The sequence below is a fragment of the Mesitornis unicolor genome, unplaced genomic scaffold, assembly GCF_000695765.1.
Source record: "Mesitornis unicolor isolate BGI_N332 unplaced genomic scaffold, ASM69576v1 scaffold11692, whole genome shotgun sequence".
NCBI lineage: Eukaryota > Metazoa > Chordata > Aves > Mesitornithiformes > Mesitornithidae > Mesitornis > Mesitornis unicolor.
In genome coordinates, this window is record NW_010167175.1 from 34188 (window position 1) to 60829 (window position 26642).

General features: G+C 39.7%; 1 protein-coding gene across 1 annotated transcript in view; it reads left to right on the forward strand.

Moving 5' to 3' along the window:
• Nucleotides 1-468: 468 nt before the first annotated feature.
• PTPRR (protein tyrosine phosphatase, receptor type, R) overlaps nucleotides 469-26642 on the forward strand; it is a gene marked incomplete at its 3' end in the record, with an annotated part of 66122 nt that continues 39948 nt past the window's right edge. Inside the window, exons 1-4 of the mRNA XM_010178603.1 lie at nucleotides 469-573; nucleotides 3875-4030; nucleotides 12300-12410; nucleotides 18415-18671. Coding sequence (XP_010176905.1) covers nucleotides 469-573; nucleotides 3875-4030; nucleotides 12300-12410; nucleotides 18415-18671 — 629 coding nt within the window. The remainder of the gene's footprint in view (nucleotides 574-3874; nucleotides 4031-12299; nucleotides 12411-18414; nucleotides 18672-26642) is intronic.

Genomic DNA, 26642 nt, shown 5'->3' on the forward strand with positions numbered 1-26642 from the left:
CAGCTAATCAAAATTAAAATTGTATAATTTCACTGTGTGTGACTCATTCTTCACCTGCAGGGAGAAATGCTAAGATAATCAAAGCAAATCTTCATTGTGGAAATCCAACACTTCATTCTTTAAAGGTGAACTGATGTTTAATTTTTGACTTTCATTTTAATGTAATAATTGTGTTATCTTGAATACTGTGACTTGTACAAGGCATTTAGACAAAAACCTGGAACCTATTAAGAGCGTAGTTGAGGAAAGGTGGTACTTTGCTAACAAGCAGCATTTAAGATGCTTAAATTTTCCCTTCAACATGTTCCTTGTTGTGATGCAAGTAAATTGCAAAGATTATCATTCTGGGGGAAAAAAAACAGTTATCGAAAAGTCCCAGAGATCAGTCATCCTGAGAGCTGAACTTGTTGAGCAAGGAGTTGATTTGAACTGGTTGTTTCTTTTTGGTTTTGTTTTCAGAAATTGCAAATGGATGTAAACAAGCTGAATATCACATTGCTTCGGATATTTCGCCAAGGAGTGGCAGCAGCACTGGGACTGTTACCTCAGCAAGTTCATATCAACAGACTCATTGTAAGTACCAAAGGGATGTGTATAATAAAATGTACCTGGTTATATTGAATTCTCTTAAATTTATTTTTCTTTCACTATGGAAAAGTGCAATAAAATAGGACATAAAAATACTTTTTTCCAATATTTTTTAAACTGCACTACAGAAAAATAGAACTCTATTTCAAAATTATTTAAATTTTCTTTTGAAAGGCAACCATTCTCAATTACAGTCTAGAGAGAAATCTCTTTTGTGTCCTATTCATAAGCAGATCCCTTATCCCTTAGTTTTCATTCCAGTGCAGTTCTACATCACATTCATTAAGAGAAACTTATTCATGTATTGTTTCTCAAAGGTTGAATGTTGCTCAAAAAATACACGTGATTCTGCCTTTCAAAGGCATCTTCACAATTTATCCTCAGACTTTCCATTAGTAAATTAAATGTATTCTCACAGTATTAATATTCATGTTTTGCTACTCAGCTATAACAATTTATGCTCAGGAATTATCTTGCAGACTACGGTATCATATTTGCAAAAGATGAAGACAAATTTTCTCCTAGCAACAAAGACTTTTTAGAAACAATTGTCATTGTATGGCTTTCTGTGTATGGTTAAGAGCATTCATGCTTAACTGTCTTTTTATGACAATTTTGCCATGAAGCAAAAAAATCCAACATCATATGTGTATTGCCTGCATTCAATTCACATTGCAGGGGGAAGAAGAGCTATTTCATTTTATTCTACATGCAGGTTGAACATTAGAGAAGGAAAGTGACAGATTCAGCGTAAAAGTATTTCCTGCCTTGATAACTTGATAGGATTGTATACATCAAAAAGGATTATAAAACTCCTTCAAATAATGTCTCTGTGAGAAAGGATCGCACAAGAAGTACAGCAGAAAAGATCAATAGGAATGCTATGCAATGCTTTTTTAATTCACCAGCGATGTCACTCATTCATGACAAGTGATGCTATATCTCCTTTGTCCCCTGCATTAACCAGAATGAAAGGTTGAAAGACAATATTCAGAGAAAAGCACAATTCAGTGAGAAATGTTCCAGAATTTGGGATATGTATTTCAATGTACTAAGTCACTTAGTAGCTTTCTTACTATACTCTGTGGAAATTATATAAGTAAGCAGAAGAAAAATGCTGTTTATTTTTCTACTGATTCCATGGCTTTTAACTTTCTCCTCTCATTTGTGATCTAAGGGAAGAGGGAATGTCATTTTGCACCTGCATATAGCTCACAATACAGTGAGTACTATTAATTAGTCTTCTCAACATCTGTAAAAGTCTTCTATGAGTTAATCTTTTAATGATATAAGAAAGAACACAAAATTTTACCCTATTTCCTGTAAAAAAGAAAAAAATACATCTTAGGAGATGTTATTCCCACTTTGCATCCTTCTAACATGAGACAGTTCCTCTCATTCAGACTCCTACCAAGCAAGCAGGGCACATCAAAATTCATCTCACCTCACTTCAGCCTGGTCTAGGCCACTCTTCTTGGCTCTCTGTAAAAGCAGTATAGAGAAGGGTAACTGGAGAAGGAGAGGAATTGAGATCCTGATTATTTTAGGATGGATTAAGTAATTCTCTGGACATACCAGTCTCTCTCCACTGACTTTGGAGGTACTTTAGATAACTGAAGTGAGGTAAGCTGACTCCGTAGCAAGTGAGCAGCTCTCAGAAGTGATCAGGAGCCGAGCAGCCAGGATGTGGTTGGGCACAGGGAGAACAGAGGGCCTGCTGGCCTCTTACATATACCAACACAGTGTGCCAGGAAAAATTAACTGGGCAATTCCAATGTCTCCTTAACCTTTCCAGTAAGTCCTCCTCCCATAAAGCCCTTTAATGGGTAGAGGAACTCCTAAACAGAGGAGACACAAAACACTGGGAATGCCGTGTCCCCACGAAGCCTTGTCTTGCCTTGTGCCTGCCACCCAGAACCAACCACCTACCCATGTCAGAGACCAAGTAGGACCACAGCCTCAAATCAGCTTCCTCAGCTTGACAAAAGTTTCGGCCTTGAACTGACGCTCCAGACCTCAACGTCTGTTTTCACTCCATCTAATCCTGCCGATCTGAATAATTGTACCACTGAAAAATGCCCAATCACACCGTTAGCCAATGTCCTTACCAATCTTATCAAGAAAATGGACCAGCAGCACATGTGAGAGCACAGAGGGCAGATTTATGGTAAACACGTTTGAAAGCATCTCTTTCCGTGCAGCTCTACTGCTGAATGCAAAACTAGATAATTTAAGAATAGCAAAAGATGTCTCTTCTTCACTTCAGTAAAGATGATGATGCACATTCAAGGTGAGGGGAAGGAGGTGGGGGAAATCAAGATTGTCCTGGTTTGAACTGATCTGTCGTATCCCATAATGATGAAAAACAAATAATGAGACTAGTAAGGTTCTTGCCTGCACAGGCAGCAATGCAGGTTGTGGCTCCATCCTTACCTTGCGTATATGAAACTCGCAGGGCTGGACTCTACATCACAGCCTCAGCTAAGTTGGCCATAGCACTGGGGGACCTGGGTTCCTGCATCCTTTTTGGACATCAACACTGTCTGGAGCACTGGTCTCAGGTGCTGTTCTAGTCTGCCACAACCAGAGGAATCCTCCATCAGTCTCCTTGCAACACAGTAAGCGTCACTGATCTCTTTAATACAGCAGTCCTTGAGCTACCAGGACTGCATCCAAGACAGCAGGGCAGAGGCTGATAAAGGGGAGAGCAGGCATTTTCAGCTTACCTGTTAAACTATTCTGGTCTTTTCATTTTGTTCTGCCATTGTAAGGAGTTGCACTGCAGTCAACTAAAAGGATTTCGTATGTTGTTGTATGTGTCTGCAATGTGTTGACATGGGATTAGAAAGCAGTGCCAAAATATCACGGCATTATACTAAGTATTCCTGTTTAAGGACCTGCTTCTAAAACAGGGCTGTGTTTCAGCTCAGCTCAGATGAACTATCTGCTAAAATACCTGCTGGCATTTTTCCCTTGACACCATCTCATGGCTCCTCCCCTCACCATGTTACATTAGCTTGTCTTGTTTAACTGTACTAGAATTAGGGAGAGGGTATTTTGTCAACAGCGAACAAAATAAAGCACACACGTCCACATACAGTATTTGCATGTTCTTAGTCACTTGGGATTTAAGGAGTCCAGGCATAGGTATACTTCCTCACAGAGCATGTTGCAGCCTTTATATTCCATGCTTTTGGCTTTGGAATTATAGTTACAGCCTACAGACAGCAGAGATTATCTAATCTCAGATCCTTCCTATGATTCTGCATTTTTTTTATTTTCCTAGGAAAAGAAGAACTGTGTGGAACTGTTTGTGTCCCCACTGAACAGAAAGCCAGGAATTGCTGAGGCGCTCCCATCAGAAGAAGTGCTGCGTTCCCTTAATATCAACATTTTGCATCAGAGTTTATCCCAGTTTGGAATAACAGAGGTCTCCCCCGAGGTTGGTTATCAATTTTCTAACTTGTATTTTGTTACAGATTATGCAGTTATTACATCCCTGGTAGTTTTCAGGCTAAGGTTCTCAAGCATGAGGCAGAAAATGTACAAGCTAAGATGGCATTACTGCTGAAAGGCAATTATACAGTTAGCCCTGTTAAATTACTTTAACAGTGCCTCATTAGGCTACTTAAGCATTAATATCTAGGTCATCCTCCTCAGACAGCTAGGCTACTGTTGAAATCAGAGTTTAGAGCCTAAGCACGCATCAATTGCCTTAAAGGAAGTGGGCCCAAGGACTTTTGGTCTATTAATGCAGGTTGTCAGGTATAAAAAATTCAGTAGAGAGATAAATGAAATGTAGATGTCAGGTGTGAGCATTACTACCTGTGTAACTTGTGTCTGACATGATTTTGAAAAACTGAATTTGGATGTTGTACCCATCCTTTTTTTCTATTCTCAGAAGTGAGAGATTTTGTTTATCTGATCCAAAAGAAGGGCAAAAATAAAACTTGTAGCTATTATTTGTATGACTACAGCCATTTTCTGGGGAAAAAAAAAATCTATTTCAAAGCAGAGACTACACTGCTATCTCCACAGTGTCCCAGACATTACCAGTGAGATGGACATCTAATTCTGGGCTGATCACTTGAGCTACACACAGCAAATGAAAAAACGTTAAGGCCTTTAGGAAAGGAAATCACTGAGCTCATGGACATGGTCAAATCTCCTTGCATTTTATTTAGCATCTTAGAAGCTCTTAACTGCACATAAAGACCCTCAGAATTCAGTGTGAGGTGTGAGTAACTTCAAACAAGTTATCAAGAATCAGTGTTTTCCATAGCAGCTCCCATTTTGACAGAGGAGATGTCTATGTCCAAAGAAATGGAAGAAAAGTAGAGATTCTGATGAGGTGTGTTTCCTACTATGGGTAAAGAGCTTCTGTTTTTTTTACATCCAAACCTAAGTTTGAGCCTTTGCTGAGTTAGTGCTGGCTATGTTCACCTGGATTTCAACTGATTAGAAATGCTTTCACTCATTTTAAATATTCTAACTCTATTTAAGAATCGGGAAGATGTCTTTGGTACAAAAAAATGAAATATAAAACCAAAGTCAGTTCAGTGTAATTTTACATGCTCTACTACAGCAGCCACTGCGAAAACGAGCAGATTCTCAGGTTTCAGCTATTCTAATACAAAATAAAGCCACACAGTGCTGTCCAAACATAAAATCAGGTCTTTATATCACCCACCATTGACCTGGGCTAAGCTTCCTTTAGGTCAGAATTTCCTTTGTTACTGAAGCATATGAGCCTGATGGTTGTGATAGCTGCAATTACCTGCTCCAAGTACTTCAGTTACAAGTAACACTTCAGGTAGACATTGGACAAGAACATATATGAATAATAGATGGAGAAATGGCATCAAGCTATGAAGAGATGCTGGAAAAAAACAGTGCTGAACTCAAGACCTCATCTATGTTAGATGCATTTCAATAAACTGGAGTGCTCAGATATTTGAATTTTCTCTCTGGAAAAAAATCTAGACAACTGGACAGAATCTTTTAGAAAAAGTATTATTAGAATGAGAGTTGTGCAGAATTTAACTCCTTCTAATACTGTTGGAGAATCAAGAGGTTATTTTAATATTTCAGTTGCTAGCAGATTATACAGCTAAGGCTCTGATCCTGAACAAATTATGCAGCTTTAAACTAGTAAGTATTGTTTTTGCCTCTCAACTGTTGGTTGACAGTCGGCTTAACATGAGACAGCACTGTGCCCACGTGGCCAGAAAAGCCAATGGCATCTTGGCCTGTATTAAAAACAGTGTGACCAGCAGGTCCAGGGAGGTGATTATCCCCCTGTACTCGGCACTGGTGAGGCCGCACCTCGAGTACTGTGTTCAGTTCTGGGCCCCTCACTATAAGAAGGATGTTGAGATTCTGGAGCGTGTTCAGAGAAGAGCCACAAGGATGGTGAGGGGTCTGGAGAACAAGCTTTATGAGGAGCGGCTGAGGGAACTAGGGTTGTTTAGCCTGGAGAAGAGAAGGCTGAGGGGAGACCTCATCACCACCTACAACTACCTAAAGGGAAGTTGTAGAGATGTGGGTGCTGGTCTTTTCTCCCAGGTGATGGAGGATAGAACAAGGGGAAACGGCACCAAGCTGTGCCAAGGGAGGTTCAGGTTAGAGATACGGAGGAAGTTCTTTACTGAGAGGGTTGTCAGAGGCTGGAACAGGCTGCCCAGGGAGGTGGTGGAGTCACCATCCCTGGATGTATTTAAAGAGCAGGTAGACGAGGTACTTAGGGATATGGTTTAGGGGGTAGACAAGAGCGGGTGGACGTGATGATCTCGGAGGTCTTTTCCAACCGAGCAATTCTGTGTGTGTGTGTGTGTGTGTTCAATAAATTGTTTACATGTGTAAGACTTCACAGAAAACAGCAACTAAAAAACTAAAATCTTTACTAGCTCAACTACTAACCAGTTATTTCTTCTTCTCTAAAATTGCTCTAAGAACAAACCATGCTAAACAAAATAACAGCAAAGACAATCCAAACAGACAAAACTTTGAAGGAAGATATAGTTATATAAAGCTTTACATAGCTTTGACATTATTTTATCCATGTTGTGTGTTTATTCCTGAACCATAAATCCTAATTAATTGATGAGCTAATAAATTGTACACTCTTCCACCAAAAATTCTGAATGCTTCACAACCAGTATTGTATGCACACTCACAGTGTATCTGTGCAGAAAGCAAGCAAGCATTACCCTCATATCTCCAGATGGGTGGGTTGCATAGAGGTGTTAGGGCTGGAATTCATCTCCTTTTATAACTGCCTATTGCAGTATTAGCTGCCTGAGGCTTGAAATTCTGCTGGTTCTCTCTACAGTCAACAGAAAGACAGAATTCCCTCCAGCGTGCAGTTCATCCCAGCCGTGAAATACCTCTCCCAAGATTGCTTGGTTGACTCTTTCTAACAGGCTTAGCTTAAACTAGACTCTCTGCTGTAGAGGATTGATAGTGGGGGAATTTACCTTGTCCTAAGAAACTTTACCAATATTATGTGGGAGAATCCATGTGGGAAGCTAAAGCTCTCTGCTTAAGGTCCTAGACCACGCAATACCATAAACAGCAAAAGTCACAGTGGATGTAGGTGACTGGAAGTACATTTCCATTCATTTCAGTAATAATTTGCCAGTTCACATCTGCTAATGCATTAATCACTGATTGTTCTAGTTCCAATTAAATTGCCTGTCTCAATATTATCTTATCCTGCAGTAGCTGAAAGAGCAGATTTCCTATTTGCCTTTGCTGTCAGAATCACTCGAGTCCTTTGCTGCCTGCTGCAGAATGGATTGTGTATCTGTGAGAATGTGAAAATTTAATTTGCTGGAGTTGTCGCCCTTTTAGTGTTCCAAGGCAATGGCAACACCTTCCATATGTCCTTTTTCTTTCAATGGCCTATTGTAGTTGTAGCATTTGCTCTTTTATTGTGGTCTAAATTTTGTGTCTGAAGTGGGATTTAGGATTGTGCTCTGCCTCATGGTGTGTAGTAGGGCCAGGAGCAGACTTCAGCAGAGCAAACTACTGAATTGGTGCTTGTTAGTGGGACTAAATTCAATGACTTAGGCAGTCGATGTTATTATGATGAGGGAATCCTGACTTCTTACTGTCTTTAAATTTTGCTTAGAGAAAAAAAAAACTATAGGATTTCAGAGCTTAGTGGAGTAGAAGAGAACTTAAAGTGGTTTTGAATGACAAAAAAACTAAAGTTACAGTAAGTAAAATAAGAGTTACTGTCTTTTGAGCGATAAGCTAACTGCCAGCAGGGAGATGTGACTCTAAAGAGAATTTTCCAAAATTCATGTCAAAATTGCAATCCCAAAATGAACCATTACAGCCTCTTTGCACAAGGCTTCTGTTGGTTGTCTTTGAAGCATGCAATATTAACTTCTTAGAGAAGAAATCAAAGGAACCAATCATGCACTTAAAGCATACAGAAACCATTAGTCATTGTAAGGATAAATGATCAAAACAAATAGCTTAGAAATCACAACAGAGACAGACAGACCAACAGAGGTGCCCAGGAACAAAGCAGAGCACGAGGATATGCTCCTGTGATCAGGCAGATGCAATGTTACACCTGCATGGGTGCACCCAGAGTAGAGCAACATGAAATTGCAGCATGAAATCACAACACACATGTAAGGTAGAGCCTATGGGGAGGTTTTGTCATAGGAGATGTTAAGTGGTTATTACCCAGTGTCCCAGGAGGTCACCCATGTTCCTGCAAGTTTTCACTGAGGTTGGAAATTATTTCTTGGCAGACTTTTCCTAACCCACCTTAGCTAACATTGTTAAAATAGCAGAAAAAGCAAAGGAACTCAGTGGGAACTTTGTTAAACCTTTTTTGATCTTAAGTTTGATGCACAGCTCCCTGTAAGGTTTCCTTTGAGCTCAGAACTACAGCTTGCTGTGCTTTCATTAGTGTTTCAGCCCAGGGAACTAATTGGGGTTAACTGACCCAATCTGCAAATTCACGTATTTTCCAGTGAAGACTTACTTTTCTTGGCAGCTCCTGATACCTTGGCAGGATCTTTCAGTCTCAGATTTTACAGTCACTACTTCAGGTCAATGTCACTCTTGTTATCAAAAGCTGGCTGCTCATTTTACTTGTTTGTAGAAATAATCCATTAGTTTTCCATAATAAGACCAGAAAGGCCAGAGTGGATTTTTAAGGTCTTTTTTAATAAAAAAGGTTTCCAAAAGTTCGTTTTTCTAAACACATGTTCCAGTTCAGAGCAAAGCAGATACTTGTGCAAGCACTTTTCAGTAAGGTTAGCAACAGCATGGGATTGTTTAGAATACATTGATTCTTCCCTGCCTTCAATTATGTTGAATTTAAGCTGTTTAAATTAACCTGGCTAATTCTGCTGAATGACTCACCTGATTGCACTCCTCAGGGAATGGAGTCAAATACGGGGGGATGATGCTTTTGATGTTGTACATGATGATGAGCTTTCCTTCCTGTAGCCAGGTTTGCTCTGGGACCTGATGGTGCCTGAGCTACTGGAACTCCCCTGCCAACCGCCCTGCATCAGCTGTGGCTTTTTGCATCTTAGTTTGACTTTATCTTCCTGCCCTCTGATGGCAGTGGTACATTCCCACTCCTCAAACAAAAACTGTGCAAAAATCCTTAGTGGATCCTCAGGCAGGAAAAGACTCTCCGGTGAGTGAGAGAAATGTGGAGTAATATCAGACAATTGAGACACAGCACATCTCCATGTGGGAGGCTCATTGCCTGTGCTTACAGACAGAATTCCTCTCTTTTTTGCTTTTCTCCTAGCATTTGGTCATCTTGCAAGCTTGTTTCTGGGTGTCAGCAATTTGTAGTGAGCATGGTAGTTGCCGTCCCTCTTATCAGTTCTCCCAGGCTGAGGAACAAAGTTCTGAATGAGCAGCACTGACATTTCAGATAGCAATTCCTTATCGTGGGTGTAAGATGACTCAGTTACTGCAGGTCACAGCCTCTTCTGTCATTAGGGAGCAGCTTAAGTAATGATTCTGCTGTCCTGTGTACTGCTCAGTTAGATGCAGGAAAGAGATTTCCTCAGTTAGGTGAATGCACTACCTCACTATTTCAAAATAATTTGTCAGATATATTGAAGCTGTGGCACAATTACTTTTTTTACCCTTTTTACAGCATTCATATTCTTTGAACTTTATTTTTATAAAAACAAATCAGAGAAAGATGTATCCTGAACACATGTACCATCAGACAGACATCATAGAGATTAATTCTCCTAGCCTCAGTTATGTATACAAAGTCTATTATAAAATATTTGAAAAGTTTTGTGACACTAATGAATTACAGTTAATTAAAAATCTCTTAGTCATTGAGTCAAAAAGTCCTCTTAGTTCTTCATTTACTTTTTAGTGCATTTGTCCTTTCAGTGAAGAGGTACAAACACCCCCATTTACTCACTTACAAAAGGTCAGCATGGCCAATTCTCCTTCAACTCTTGCATTTTATCTAGATTTCCTCCTGAGAGATCTGAAACACCAGAAAGCCATCAGGTAATATACCCAGGGTCAGACACTTAGTTTATAGTTTATAGATGCTGCTTTCACTGTGGAATTCCCATGGAGCTCAACAGAAGCAGTCCTGAGTGCAGAGCAGCTGCAGTGTCGGGCTCTGAGCCAGTACTAGGATCCGAGTCCTGCGCTGTGAGCACAGCAGAATAACCTTGCTGTGCTGAGGTAGCAGATTGCATGGAGAGCTGCACCCCGTTAGAGTGGGAACACTCTTTGAATATGTCTAGGAACAATTTTTGCAGAAATACTTGGCAAGATTTCTAGCTTATCTTTGAAAGCCCTGGTTTTTGCAGTTGCTCGCTAAACACAAGACTGAAACTTATAAACCTTGTTAAACTGTCAATACCTACAATACTTTTAAGCCCAGACCATCAAACACAGTGGGATTACACACACACATGTACTAGTTTTGCAAAGTCTGTTTCTGTAGTTTAGCAGAAGGAGGTAAAGGCTTTCCATTCTGGTCCCTAGGGCTATGACTTCCAAAGCAATCTTGATAATGCTTTCAGTTCTAAAGCTGTCAAGTCCTGGTTATACCCATGCATTTTTTTTTAGTAAGCAAATCTCTGTAAATTAGCCATTTTACAATACTGCTCTGACTGTTTGTATTTTCTGTCAGCATGATCTATGAATTGTCTTGCATCTGCATTGACTTTAATCTGCATTGTCCTGGACCTTTTTAAAACAAGCAGGGCACAAACCTGTGCTGAAAGGAGGACCATCAAAACTGTATTGGGATCCAGCATGCAGCAGGTTTCTGTCAGCTTGTCCTCTTCCCCAGGCCATGATCTCCTCCTCAGCAAGCCTTTCCACATGAATTCAACTTCGTCAGGACTTTTTGTGTCTGGGAGGATGATGGACACAAGGAGTTTCCTTGATATATGAACTGTTCAAAAGAGCAGAGTAATGAGAGTCTAAGCAGACTTTGGAGCATGAAGTGTACCATGTAACACAGGTCCAGCGGGCAGCCACTCATCTTTAAACAGAGAAACTCTTTCCTCTGTGGAAAGCTCCCAGTCCTCTTACACGGTGTTCCCAGAAAGGAAAAAAGGCCACTGTGAAATGGGAAGACAACTCAGTAGTTAAAGGAGAAGTTTAATTAAAGCCATTAGGGAATTTCAGCGAAGGTGAAATACTGAGACCTCGAATATTTACAGTGGAAGCAGAAATTGATGGTGTTTTTACTCAGCCTGAGAACTGTACTGAAAATAAACCATTAAGATAAGACAAGCAAATAGACTGACATTGGGAGAGGAATATCTACTGAACTGCTGTTGCAGAAACACAAGATGACATACTTTATTCTAAATAACATGTTGCAATTAGACTGAAGGTACATGTACCTTGTTTCTACTACCAAATCTCTATTTGGAAACCTAGTGAAATTCTGGTAATTTAATATCCCAACCAAGTCCCCACACTGCAATAAAGCAAAAAATAAATGCTTTTGCAATTATTATTATTTCATAATCCCCAGGAGTTCCCCGGGAGTTCTGGAAATTTTAGCATGCACAGCTGTTTTAGAAACGTACTATCAGAAAACAGCAGGAACCCAAAGATAATGAGATTACTTTAAGCATAACCAGAATGATAGATAGACAGATAATAAGATTACTTTCAGCATAATCTGAATTTTTTACATATGCACATGGATGTGTGTACTCTAAAGTTGCCAGTGTCAAGGCTTCCTGGCTCAGGAAGTCAAACTGGGCAAGTCACCTGCTCTTCGCTCCTGTGTCGAGTGTAAACAGTCCTGAGGCCAGCGCATGGGTGCTGGGGCTGGAGATAAGTGGTGGATAAAAAAAGGCAGAGCACTGCCCTTTTCTACCTGGCGAGCCAGGTAATTTCCAAGAAAGACTGCAAGTCTTGTTTGCTTGCCTTCAAGCACCCCGTGACTCGTGGTGGAGGACTATCTCAGCAGCCACCAAGAAGGTCTTAGATCACCTCGCGTAGCATTAGGATCCCTGGGTTGCATACACAGGCACAGGTGGGGTGCATAGCCAAGGTGAGTACACAAATAGCAGCGTAGTTCAACGTGAGTGCCATATACCGTGGAATGTGAACTATATCAAAGCCGAGGAGGGTGATTAATGCCTGACGAGAGCTATTTAATCTGCGCACGCTACTGTGTAACTTTTTTTCTCTTCCTCTTTCTGTCTTACTGTTTAAAAAAGAAAAATGTTTTGCAAGGCCAGCATGAAGCAGACAAAATCTGGAGCAAAGAAGGATTTTATGCGGTTGTTATATTCCTCAGCATCTTTGTCATTCTAGTAACTTGTTTAATGGTAAGTTTCGTTTTTACCTTTTTATGCTGTTCTTTACTTCATGCTTTTCTCAGTCCGAAGGATAGAGTCACACATTCTTTACATGAGAGATGTTTACTCAAAGCTGTTAAAACCTCAGCTACAAAGTAAGAGTTGGTCTTTTGATAATGCTGTGAAGCCAAAGTTTGGAAAACTGCATTTCTTGATATATTTTGAGTCCAATTGAAGAATGTAACTAGAAGTAAGTTGAAGAAATAAATAATGGGCTCTTAAATCTGCAAACTAACTGTGTAGTGACGTGAGCAATGACTTTTCAACCTTCTCACTAAGGTCCCAAGATCCCTGAAGTCGCATTAGCTGCCTGTAGTTCAGTTTTATTGGATAGTAAAAACAACATCACATTGACACAATATTGCCAATGCACAGTTGTTAGTGTGTGTCAGTATTCATGTACTAAATATACAAATTTTAAACTGAAATTACTAATAAGTACATGAAGGAGTGATCATATTTTTGAACAGCTTTGCCATTCACATTGTGTGAGTTCAGTGGCCAGTGAGTTTCTGGGCATTAGACATTCTTATAGACTCACTGAATGTGAGATGTGCAAGGATCACACAAAAGGTGAACAGAACTACACCACCGCTGACTTTCATAGGGTAATTTTTGGGTTTTTTTCCAATGTTGTATCTCACATGTTTTCCTTACTCTGACTTACGTATTTCTTCTGTGGCACATAAATATAAGAGTTTACTGAATTCAGTGACAATTCTCTGCAGTTATGAACACATAGTATTTTAGAGTCTTTTAAGATATTTTGCTTTTAAACACATTCAATTTTCTTTAACCTAGATGGATTGCTATCCTGGGTTTGCATGGATAGTATCATAGAATTAGCTGTGGGTGAGTTGTTCTGGGATGCATAAAAGAGGACATGATCTCTAAGATCTGCATTTGTTTTAGTTCTGTTAATAATTTGGTTATAGTATTGCATCTTACTCATGTCACATTGTCTCTTGCTGGTACCACACTTGTGAAAAATGTGAGCAAGTTACAGTAGGATGGAGATAAAAGAGAAATCAGAGATACATAAGACATAAAATAATTTCATTTATTTATTACAAGGAAAATGAGAGCAAGGGGAAACATCATAGTTCTCAAACATGGAAAGATTTCAAAGGCTGTGTTAAGCTAGAAGATAAAATTTTGTCCACTACAGATAAGAAAATAAGCAAATTTTTTGAAAGTGTGATTTGGCTGACTCATTAGAAAGAATTTTATCACATGGGTCACTAGACCCTGGTGTGCATTGCTTGGAGAAGCTCAGGAATTTTCACCCATTAAGATTTTAGGCTAGCACCTATCAGGAATTGTTTGTGTATGGCTGATGTGGAGTTTGGGCTAGTAGACTCCTTGAAATCCCTTCCAGAAGGACTTAGTATGATGCTGTGGTCTTTTCAGCAGGCATTTCCCTGTCTGTCCCCTCCCAGGTCCAACCTGCATCTCTATATGTGCTGCTTTTTAGACCACAAAAAATGGCACTGTCTCAAATTGTGCCTGGACCTGCTGATACATGGAGTATGTGCAATTTATAAGACTAACAACAAGCGTACATTGTTTTTCAACCCACTTTATGTGTGTCAGAGTGGCAGATTTATGAAAAGTAGGAATTCAGTATTTCAAATCCAGCCATTTCAGTCTGTCAGACCATTCAGCTTTAGTGTAAGACCTCAGGGCTTATCCTAAGTGGCTTTGGCTGTAGCCACCATATGAGACCACCAAAATGAGGCCTGTTTTTTGAAATTACAAGGTAAGCACCAGTTTGTCCTTAAGTAGTTATTTATAGTTTAGAATGTCCAAAACCAGAAAGCTTCCAAGCATCTTTAGATGACTTGGAATTGTCCTTTTAAAGCATTGAGTAGGAAGTCTTGTAAGTGATGATGACGATAATCAACAGCGTTCAGTGTAAGGCAGCCGAATTGTCAGAGTTGGTGCTTTGTCCTCTGTAATGTCTACAGACATTGTGAAATGTGCAGCCTTGGCTTTTAACTGGATTTTACAAATCATGATGCTTTCCTGCTCTGAGAGCGCACTGTGTATTAACAGGTTTTAGGCTTCTTAATGCTTGGCTGAAATTTAACAAATATCTGGCCTTTATACATAAAAATCTACAGTGCAGAGTATTGCTAAACGATGAGATACAGCAGCATATGACCTATATTCGGATTTCTCAATTGTACCTCTGAGGTCTTTTTATGCATTTACTCAGCCAGTCCTTGTTGTTGCGATATGAGAAACGCTTGCATCCCAAGAAGGATCCATCATATTTAGAAGCCAGCACACAGCTCATTGCTATCCTCATCAGTGGGTCTGGCCATGAGCTCACATCCACAGGGAACATTGGACATCATTTATAATGTATGCCAAGCAAAGTGCTAAGTAAGAATAAATATTTTTACTGCTCCTATATGTAAAACAGGTCTCTGTATTTTTTATTTTACACAGAGAAATAATTGAGCCATCACCAAATTTAATAATTAACACAATATTTGACAGTTGGTTAAATTATTTGCTATTACATCTTTAGTAATTTTGCCTGTTTAAATAAACCAGTATATTTGCATATTCTTTTTTTTAAATAAAATGCATGTGCATCTGTTGAGTAGTCTGGAAGAATCACTTGCAGATTATGAAATATTTGTAGCTAGATGTGATAGGAGTGTTTTCTAAATGTTTTTGTTTTCCCCACTAAAAAAATTTAGAAGTAGAAATTTTTTTATTTACAGTAATGAAAGACATCCTGGCCTATAAAAGATGTCCCTGCCCATGGCAAGGGGGTTGGATTAGGTAATCTTTAATGGTCCCTTCTGACCCAAATCATTCTATGAACATTACTTTGTCAACAAATTGTGAGGAACTATATTTTGACTACTGTCTCTGGTGTTTTATGAATTATTAACAGTTATTTGATCTTGTGAGGACATGGTTACTTAAATGATAAAATATTCTTTTCAGCTTCATGATGTATTTTGGAATTTCTTTAACAAGAAGAATATTGAATAACAAAAAAATGCATTTCAGCATCCAATCTTCACATGATCTGTCGCTTGTTCTTAAAAGTTTTGTGATTCATAAAACGATGCAGGACTCATGAAAACACTTTGATCATAGAATATATAAAACTACTATCAGCCCACCAACTTCATCTTTTGCTAGTTTAAAACTTTAAAGCAAAATTAACAGTACATATTTTTCTCATACTGGAAGAGTATTTAAGCTGACTTGAAATTAGGGGTTTGTGTATATAATAGTCCTAGATTGTTTGAATTCTTTTATCTCGCTTCTGTAGAAATTTTTATAGTGCATTCAAATCATGGTATCCAAATGCCTCCGAGTAATGCATCAAACAACATGACTAACATCTGTCACATTTTTGTTCTTTCATCACTTCCCTGGGGTTTGAGGGGACTTTTTTCTCTGATTTTCTTCTCTTTTATACACATGTATAATAGCTCTGCACACAGCCTCACACACATGTTGATAAGTATTTGTTAGAGCGAACACTTTAATTAGAGTGAGCTGTCTTAATTTCCATGCTTTCTGTGAGATTTAACTATACATTCTGGGTTACACCACAACAGTCCTCTAAATATCTTCAGGCAGATGAGTTCTTATATTACGGCTCCACATAACCATTACCAAGATCTTTGTTCTGGAGACATAGATGCCTCTTTGGGATTTCCTGTCAATCTCTGAAGATGAACAAAAGCAGTTTTCACTGGTATTTTGAATGGGTAGGTAGGAGGTACTGGCGAAGCTAGCACATAACGTGTCAGCTTTCCTTTGCAGAAATCTGAGCAGAGATGTAAGGAGTGAATGTCATGCTGTCAGCACCCTGTCATTCTTCCATATAGGCTAAGTCAAAGAAGAGGCAGAAAGAAGAGTTATTTTCCTTTTTGGTCTGTGGCTTTGAACCCTAGGTGTAATATATTAAAAAAATATTTCAGATGTCACCCCTTGTGAGTCCTGGAAAGTAGTACTTTGTGGTGTTCTGTTGTTCCATGCCTCTTGATTATCCTCACAATGAATCTTCTGAGGTATCAGTAAAATGATAGTTTTCCTAATTTAGGGGCTTCATATTTACTTCCATCCATGATGTCTTTACACTGATTTGAAATATGAGTACAACTAAGTGTTCCCTTTGCATAGTTTGGTGATTGGGTTGACTGCTATCTTTTGGGCCATTTCTGTTTTTTTGACTTTCACCTGGAATTTGTTAAAAAAAATGATGGCCCTGACCACACTTTCTGATGAAAGTGCATTAGCTCTTAGATCATATGTGGTTCTTTAGCTTTTATTTCACAGTCTGCTGATGGCAGGTTATCTTTTTTCCTAGGGTCTAATAAAAGAGTAATAAAAAGGATATTAAATAATACTCAGCCATATTTTTGGAAGTCAAAAACATAATTCCCTGGGTCTCCAAGGGACAAAACTTGTCAAAATATATCAGAACAAGAAGGTATGGTTAACATTCTGATGATGGTGAATGTCTGAGCTGTATATCTGTGGGTTACCAGAAACAAATGAGACCAAAGCAAACAATGGAGGAAAAGAGGGTTAAAGTATTTCAAGCCCCTATTTTCTTTACTGATACCTTAGTCCTTGCTTTGCAGTAGAACTGGCTTTTCCTGCAAAATAACAGCAAAGAGCAGCTTATCTTATCCATGCAATCTAATTCTAAACTCTTCTGAATGAACAGATGGTTTACGTAGCTAAGTCTTGTTTAATGGGTGTATTGCTAATGACATTAGGTCAGTTCCCAGATAAATCTCTAATGCTAATCCTTAAAAAAACAAATCCATCAGATATATCCAGTCTTCACTGGAAAGCTATGGAGTGATAGAAATTTATATGGTTCTAGCAGGGCAAAAGCTGTCAAAGAGCCTCTGACTTGCAGCGGGAAAATGCTTTGTTCTAGGCTTTGTCTTTATGGCTTTGCAAACCAAGATTCATTTCAAAAGCTTGCAATAGTAGATCTCATAAATTTCATAGGTTGTAAGGCACATTTTGGAGATGACACAACTACAGCTCAGAAATTGTTTTTTGCGTTCCCCTCAAGAGAGAGAAGATGCATTAAATAGGCGTAACATGGGTTCCTCTGGATGACATTACTTACGCTACCCATCACCCCTTACCAAGCCAGTGTACAGCATCATCAGCGAGAAGTTTAGTGGAAGACGATCAGTACAACTTCCCAGAAAGCTTTTGCTGCAGTATCTGATATCCAAGTTCATAAGCAATAGGTGGACAGAGAATCCTGGTATTACAGTATGTTCAGATGTTAATGTCTTGGTAATGGTAAAACACACTTTTCTGAACAGGTGCTTATATAGCTTTATAAGCCACATGCTGCTTCAGCTTTATTACATAATAGGTTATGTTTCTCTGAGGATATTGAGGGATATCCTTATTGTGAGGAGTATTTCAAAGTAGTAGAAGCCTACCATTACAAAAGTGCCACTGTTCAGTCATCAGCTTCATGCAAAATGAGTAAGAACTTTTAAGGACATCTGCTTTAAAACAAATTGAGGCTGCTAGAGTTAGACACATGTATCTGGATATATCATGAGCATATATTTTATTTTGTTTGATTGCCTCTCTTGCATTAAAATTATTACAAATATTTCTATTATTACTCCATTTATCAGTATTTCCTTCTTCACAGTGTCTTTTGTGACTATTTTCCATTCTATGTTATTTGCCCTTTTAATGATACAACTGCTGGTATTACGATAGTTACTGACTCACAATAAGAACTCTTAAAATCTCTACTGCCCACGTGTATACACTGTGGTTTATGTAATGGGAGTATTGATCCTGTTGTGGGAAACGCCATGTAATGCAGCTTGTGGCTTACCTTCTAGGAATTAAAGCCACATATAGCAATCTTATCCAGCATTTGTGATACCTTCCTTGGCTTGTTTACCATGGAATTAAGACTGGGCTTTCCTTTTTATTTCTGTAGGTTCTATACAGATTAAAAGAGAAGATCCAGTTGTCACTGAGACAAGAGAAGGAAAAGAAGCAGGAGATTCACCTCTCACCCCTTCCCCTCCAGACATCTCAGTCTAAGACCACGAACAGCATGGTCCAGCCCGAACAGGCTCCAAAGGTTGTCAATGTTGTAGTGGACCCTCAAGGCCAATGTGTTCCTGAGCTAAAACCTCCTCTGTGTGCCAGTCCGTCTCCTTTCAGAATGAAACCTGTGGGGCTTCAGGAAAGGTAGGCTGCTGCCAGGCACATTCAAGGTTTATTCTGCTTTGTTATACTCATGCTGCATGATTTCATCTGTGCCTTTTCTGTCGATGAATGGGAGATGTCACCATACAGACATCTGAGAAGTGGGATTTTGGTGTGTTAATGTCTTTCTCATGGGTATTCCCTCCTTTCCTTTTCATATGAGTAAAGGTCCAGAACTTTGGGCTGAGATTAACTGTAGTACTGCAATTCTTTTTGCTAATTTATTTCTTTGCATTTCCAGCAATTACTCCAAAGAAATAATTTTACATTTTTCACTGATTTTTGCCTGTTTTGATCCTGGACATCCTGGCAGAGGGCACAAGGGCTGGTTATGTTTTGTCAGCAAAGGATGTTCACATTGTCAGGGAGTCTCTAGCACATGGGAAACTTAGGAAGAATAAATACTTACACCAACAAAGCACATTCACCTACCTCATATAGTGTTTCCATTATCACCTTTAGATAATTTTTATTCTTAAATTGAGTTTTCCATGATGGTTGGGATACAGTCCGAGTTCTACAGGCTTTACAAAAAATAGAAAGAAGTGGTTAGTAATGAAACTGACCCTTGTCTGCAGCTCCTCAGAAATACTTGAGCACAAAACCTTACCACTCATTCTACTTTTCAAAAACAGGACCATTATGCTTGTTATAGAAATAGTTATTCTTCCCACAGGAGAATGCACACTGACATCTGCCTCTCCTCTGTTAGAAACCTATATAATTTCTTGCCTGATGGCTGCAGGCCGCTTTCATAAAGCATCAGTGCTTTGAATAACTAACGTGGCGTGCAGCCGTGCAACTGAACTCTTCTACCCCTGCACAGATGATAAATGAAAGAACAGACACCATGGAGATATGACAGGGAAATCAGAATGAAAAGAAGACTGAGTGGAGCCAAGTGGAGGACTCTCAGAGTTGAGCAGTAACCTTGATTCATCTTGAACCGTGGGATTTCAATGACAAGAGATTTTATCAATGGCTTTATGAGCCATAGACAGAGCTAAGGGAGGGGGATTAATTCTTCCATGAGTAAAAGATGCTGAAAGGCAGAGCTGTCATAAAATACATAGTGGTATCACTGCAGCTAAAAAAATAAGGAATGCAGAAAGCAAGTAAAAACATTTGGATAGTTGCTCTCATTCCACAATGAAAAATAAAGCACACAAGCATAGGGATCACATAGCTAGTTTATAATACCTAGTACGTAACATAGCATATGTAATAGTTGAGAAAGATTGGGGTGAAGGAATTTGTAGAGGGAGTTTGTACTTAACGACCAGAGAAGAAATTTTTCCATTTCTTAAACAAACAAGCAAAAAAAAATATCCACCACCACATATAGAAACTCAGTATTTAATACTCCTGAACCAAATTTCATCCTTTGGAAGGACAAAGTTCTGAGTCAGACGTGTCAAAATGGAGAGCTGAGATACAAAGAGGAATCTAAACCTGATGTTTGATCAAATAAACCAAGCATTTCAGCTTATTACTAAGGAAAAAGAAATTAAAGGAACTGAGCACCTCAGTGTCTACTGTAAAAGAATACTAATAGGCCATTGTGAAAAAGTTAAAGCAATTGTGGTAACATCCCATTGTACAGTTCTTTTTGTCATGTTTAACACGATTATACTTTATCACCCCAAGTCCACTTCTAAGAGACAGTGACTTAAGTTTATTTCAAGCTCAGTGACACGAAGGCCTGGAGGTGTGAGGAAGAGAACTTTAGGGAATATGTTGTCTTTTCTTCCTCTGAAACAAACAGCTATTATTAGATATATTTCTTATTTATTTACTATGTCCTGTACTATGAACAAATTTGCACATATTTTGACACACAGAAGCACTGGAGGCAAAAAGTAATAATGCAGCATCACATTTTGCCTCAGACTTTATCTAGTGACCAGGTATGCAAACAGTTTAAAACCCCTCTCCACCTTTTGCCCCACAACAACCTTGCCTTAGCAGTGGACCTTACAGCATGGATCTGCACACTGCAAGCAGCACACTGTGCACAAAACTGCTTGCAGCCCTTTTGCTGTCAGTATGGCATAGGATCAAACCTGGAGGTCCTCTCCTGCTCATAGCCACAGTCTGGGGGCACATATTCAATAATGTTTGCTACCCTGATTTTGGTTTCTGCCAGGAGAAGCAGCTCATGGCAGGCTAGTGTCAGTATGGGGGCTTCTTGACAAACAGCACTGAGATTCCTTTGGCCAGGTGGCTTGACAGTGGTTCCTGAGCAGTATTTTCTACCTGTCCACACTCCCTGATTTAGTTCCTTAAGTGTGATCCATAGTCATGAAATGCCTAGTGTGATCCAGACCAAACTGTATCTCTTAAAAGAGAAATCAGTGGACCATGGGCCAAACCAGGGAGGGAGCCAGCCACTGTGCCTAGCCATCTTGATGGGAAGTTTGTGACAGTATCTCTGAAGGATGAGGCGAAAAAGCTGGATGATGCTTGCATCTCAAGCTCTCCCTGCTCTGCACACCAGGTGCTGCTTTGAGGAACATATCTAAATGCAAAAATATGGTGGAATTGAGTTTTCACAAAGCACCATGTCAGCATCTGACCTTCTGAACCTTTCCATTTTTAATAGGAATAGAATTGGCTGGTACAGGGGCAGACAAATTGTTAATGGACAGCTGTCCACAGATCAAAACGTTTCTGGGAGTTTGTCCAGCTTCTTCAAATGGATTGTGCTTCTCCGTGCCAGAGCCAAGTCCATGTACATTCTTTTCTGCATATCTGGAAAGGCTCTTACTCAGCTGTTTCTGTAAGACACAGCTTCGCGGGCAGATTATGCAATGTTTGCACTATCATATGTGTAGAATGCCGCAGACGATCTTCATGTGACACGCATATACCCTGGGGCTTGGTGCCTTGCTGAATGCAGCTGTGAGGGAGCGGGGTGTGGGGCGAGTGACACCTAGAGCCGGTGGCCAGCACTGCCACCTCCCCCTGCGCACGCCGCCACCCCAAGCCTGGTGTCGAGGTGTCCTGCATCTTCTTCTCTTTGGCTGTCGCTCTTGGAGAAGGGAAGGTGGTCACACAGTCAGGAAGGGAGGTGGCCAGTGCCCTCAGGAGGCAAGTGATTTCCCTGGAGGCTGATATGTGTGCCCATATGGAGCCTGCCCTTGGGGAGGGGATGGAGCTGTGGTGGCCAGGAGTGGAGGTTGGACCCAAGAGGTGTGCTGATGAGTGGGCTGTAAGAACAATGAGGCCCTGACCACTTTATATTACAATTAATGGTAGCTGCTGGGGCAGACAAGTAAAGGGCTGCTTTCAAAGCCTCCTGGCATCCTCTGGATCATTCAGTGCAGAACACTGGTGTTTTCACAAGTGCTGCTCCTTTGCAGCAAAGACTTCCATCACACACAGTGCTGTTACTGACCGAAGGAGTGGGAGAGCTAATGTTGTTCTCCTAGGTGTCTTTAGTGATGAATTGTCTCAATATCATAGCACCAACACCTGAATTTAGGATGTAAATTATTCTTTTCTCTTTCATAAGCATATCCATGAATGTTGCATCAGCATTTATTTTCCTAGTTGGGTTTTTATAGGTTTATATGACTGAAATATACTTCTTCCTTCAGCAGAGTAAGGCTTCATTTTATTCTACTGGTTAGCCCAAAATTCATCTCGATATGAACAGTCTTAGCCAAAATCAGATCTGGTGAAGTGGGATGTAATATGTTAAATTTCATTCTGACATGTCAAGCACTGAAAATTCTTAGAACAAGCAGTGAGTTGTTAAAATACAGGCATAGTGGAGATATAAATATTAATAAGTTACCACACCAACACAGTATTCACTTGTTTTACTACTGGATTAACTTTTTTCCCAGCCACTGCTGCTGTGAGTCAGTTCTGGTATTACTTGTGACTAGGACAGCTGTATTTCAAGTAACTAGTGCACCATATACTCTTTTGTTCAAATTAATTACTATCTAGCATGAAAAAGTACATGGAAGACAAGAAAATGTGGAAAATAGCCATGTGTGTTAAAAAACACAAACAGTGGTTTTGGAAAGTCTTCTTAAGCATTTGTATTCAATCCCAGCCAAAGAGGCCTAAAACTGTGGCTATTACATCTAAATGATCACTGGGAAAAATCACAGCACTGTTTTCTCAGTGTGTTACATATTCATTGGAAAATTTTTCTGTCTAAAAGGGAGATGCTAGGGGCATGCAGGACTCTCATTGAGACCAAGTAACATTTTACATGTGCTTGGTGCTGATTTTTTTTTCTCTGCAAATAAATACAAAAGAGTGAATAATATAACAGAAAAAAAAAGTTTGGCAAATAGAGAAAAAAACTGGCAGATAAGTGATTTTTTTTTAAATAATATATGTGAAATAAAATAATTCTGCAACGATATGGAAGCACTGCTGGGACACAGGAAAACTGAAGATACTCTATGGAAGGGAAGGAAATGCCAGCATGAGCAAAACTGGAGGGCAGAGGGCTGCTCACAGACATCATTCAGCCATACATTGTGCAGATTACTCTGATAAGTGTGCAACCAAGTTTGCAACCTCTAGAGAAAATCAGTTGGTATCCAAATAGAGAATAGTAGGCGAAAAATCAGTTAAATCAATGTCAAGTGTAACTCCCTACAAACATAACAGATAGCACTGAATCTTGGCTTGAACTCTGATTGCGAGAACCGAGTGCGGTGTTACTTTTCCCCACAAAGCAGGGCAATAATGTAAAAACCCTATGCCGCAGGTAATAGACTGTAACCAATGAGATTTGTCTTACCATCATGAAGACACCTGTAAATTGACAGCAGAATTCTTTTTTCCAGTTCTAAAAAGTATTCCGTGAATCTACAGTGAGTATAATGATATAAAATTTTAAATATTACATTATAAAGCATTATAGTATTATAAAGCTGCTAAGTTCTCATCTCTGTCCACTTCCTTATAACATGAGAAAAGAGATATTATGATGAGAAAGAAAGGCAATACTTTTAAAAATATTTTTTTTAAAATCTATTCAGATAACCCATAGTTCCCGGTCTGTAGGACTCACTGCCAAAAGGTAAAGTTTAAATCAGGAGTGTATTAGCAAGAGGTATTCACACATAGTTGCACAACTAATGAGAGTAATTATTGTTCTCTGTCTGCCTTTGGCATCCTTTCTCAGAAACGTCTTGTATTTGACAGCTTTACAGAGAAAATCATGGACAGTTTACACTTCAGGCTTGGAGGTAGAAGAAAATCCCTATGTTAATACTGATAACTATTCTCTTTTATTAGTTATTCTACATAGACACACAAATTAAATTATTGTGCTGGCCTGTATAATTTCTGTGCCCTGTCAGTTGCCATCTGGATGACAAATGCTGTGGATAGCAAACACTGACTGTAGTATCTTTTCTTCTGGTGTCAGAAAAACAATCGCTGTTAAAATGAATCATTATAGTAACAATACTGTATACCAAATAAATACTGTGGTTCAGCCTCATAAGAAATGTTAGGAACATGGTAAAAAACCTGATATGCTCTTTGCTTCATTAATATAATAGCAGCTGCATCTCAGGATATCACTGTTCAACCCAGTCTCTGCTCTAATAGATGAGAAAAATTCCCAACAATTCCCTCTGGTTTTTTTCTGATTTTTAGATCACAGAGCACAGTTGCTGCAAATATAATTATGGTGTTGGTGATCTGTTATCTTCATACAAAACTGTCCATTGTGAGTAATCATTTCAAGTAATGCTCAGAGGGTAGCACCCTGAGGTTGGACAGTGGTAAACATGCCAGGTTTTCTAGTTTATGACACAGGCATGGGAACTTAATATATTTACAGGAAGGGGCCTTGAATTTCCTGGCTAAAATATACTAGCTTTGCATAGATTTGGAGGATAAATTTACCCTATTGTGTGAAGCTGAATATGCTTTCTGCATTCTTAATTTAAATCCTAGGGATTGTTTTCAGGAAAATGTCGGTGTAATTGTTCAAATCACAGCTATGTGCCAAAACAAAAGTACTAGCCAGAGAACAATTTTAGGGTGATATCCTATCAGAAGGAATTTGCAAAGCACCAAGGACCAGTAAACTGAGTTTGAGGTGGGAGGCAGGAATTCTTGCGCTCCCACCCATCTCTGCCATTGACTGACTAGAGCATTTTGGATGTGCCTCATAAACCTCCTCCAGCCATGCTCCTGACTGATAGAGATCACTGGATAGAGACTTGGCTGGCTGGCGTGTCCGTCTGGAGAGATATGGCAAAGATGAGAACCTTAACCTGAAGTACAGTAGAAGTCCTACATGCTACTATTTGTCCATCATTTAAGGAGAGAGAATACAATTTAAAAAAAAAAAAACACCACCTCACACCTTCTGAAGGACCTAAAAACGCATTTCTCTCATTTGGCAGACCTCTCAGCTATATTCTCTCCTAGTCTGTAAGATGCACTAATAAATTCAATAGACCCATAAACACTTATTGCACTAAGGCCAGCCAGCAGAGATTAGTTTGTGTCCATACTGCCAAACTCCCTTTACCTCTAAAAGAGCAGAGGCTGGATGCAGAGTGCCTACTGGGAATGGTTTGTGCATGTGCTGGTTCCCAAACTGTGCCAGTGAATTGCTTTGAAGTGGTCTTGTTGGCAAAGACTAAAAACAAGCCAAGGCTGCAAGGCTGGAAAAGTAGCAATATCAATTACTGAGTTTCAGGGCCTGGGATCGTTTCCTGGCACTGTTTAATTTCTTTTTCTAGATGTAGATTGCACATGAAGACATACATGCACAGCTGGTGTAGCAGCTGACATGAGGGGAGCTGTCCTGATCATGGGCAGCTGCTTATGGGCTGTGCCTTTTAGTGTTTGCATCCAACACAAGGTCTCCCTGCAGCCCGGCACTGTGGCTTCCCTCCTCCTCAGGCCACCTCAACATCACAATGTGGCCTCTGACACCTGCACTCTGGGTGACAGGGTAAGGGCTGAAAACCTGTGCTACCGAGGAGGGAGAAACAGGTCTAAGTAATGAGGAACATGAAGTGGGATCCAGCTCTGAGCGTCCTCTGCTCAGTGTCTGAGAGGTCTCTTTCAGCACATGGATGCATGACTAGAGAGAGGATAATAGGTTTCCTCCAGCTTGAATTTGTGTAGTGTTTCTGTTAGTGCGCAGTCACTCTGAAAACTTTTTACAAGCTCTGGTCCTCTGAGTTGCACAAACTTCTGTCAAACCCATTACGGACGTCTTTTCCTATTTGCAGTATAGGAAGAGGGCAGGAATGTGGATTGTCCCCTTTCTCTGGAGGGGAAGTGAACTCAGGCAGCAGCCTAACAAAGACCCTTTAAAAGCCATATTTAACTATTTGAGTTCTGGCTGGTTGAGAAGGTGTTTTGGTTGTGGTTAGAGCTTTCTGAAGCAAAACTCTGTGAGAGTTATGATCTGAATAAATAAATGCAAATAACTATGTACCACCACCCAAACTACCACCCACAGTCCATTCCTGTGTCTCTAGCACCTCTTGGAAATTACTTCAGATTAGCATGCGCAGACAGTACATTTCTGCTCCGAGCTCCATCTCTGCTTTAAATTGACCCGCATCTTTTTTTTTTCCTCTTGGAAAGAACTGAAAGTTCTTCAAAGCATGTGACATTGATTTCTGGGAGTGGATAATTCAGGCAAATCAGGCCACCCTTGTTTGGAGAAAATCTTCTGGTGCAACTTCGTAGTCCTCTTCTCTCAGATGCCGGGGAGCGCTCCGTTTAGCATGCAGCCCATGCCTACCCTTGGATTTGCCTTTACAGTCTTGTGAAGTTTAGTCAGGAATTTTGTAATAAATTTATTGTATTCCCAGGTCTCTTATCTGGCGTTTATTCTTGTTACTCCAGTTGCTACTGGTTTTAGCTTGTAGACAGGAAACTGCAGTGCCAATCAGTGTCGTTCCCAAGGTGACAGGAAACCCTATTTGGTCGGATGTTGATTGT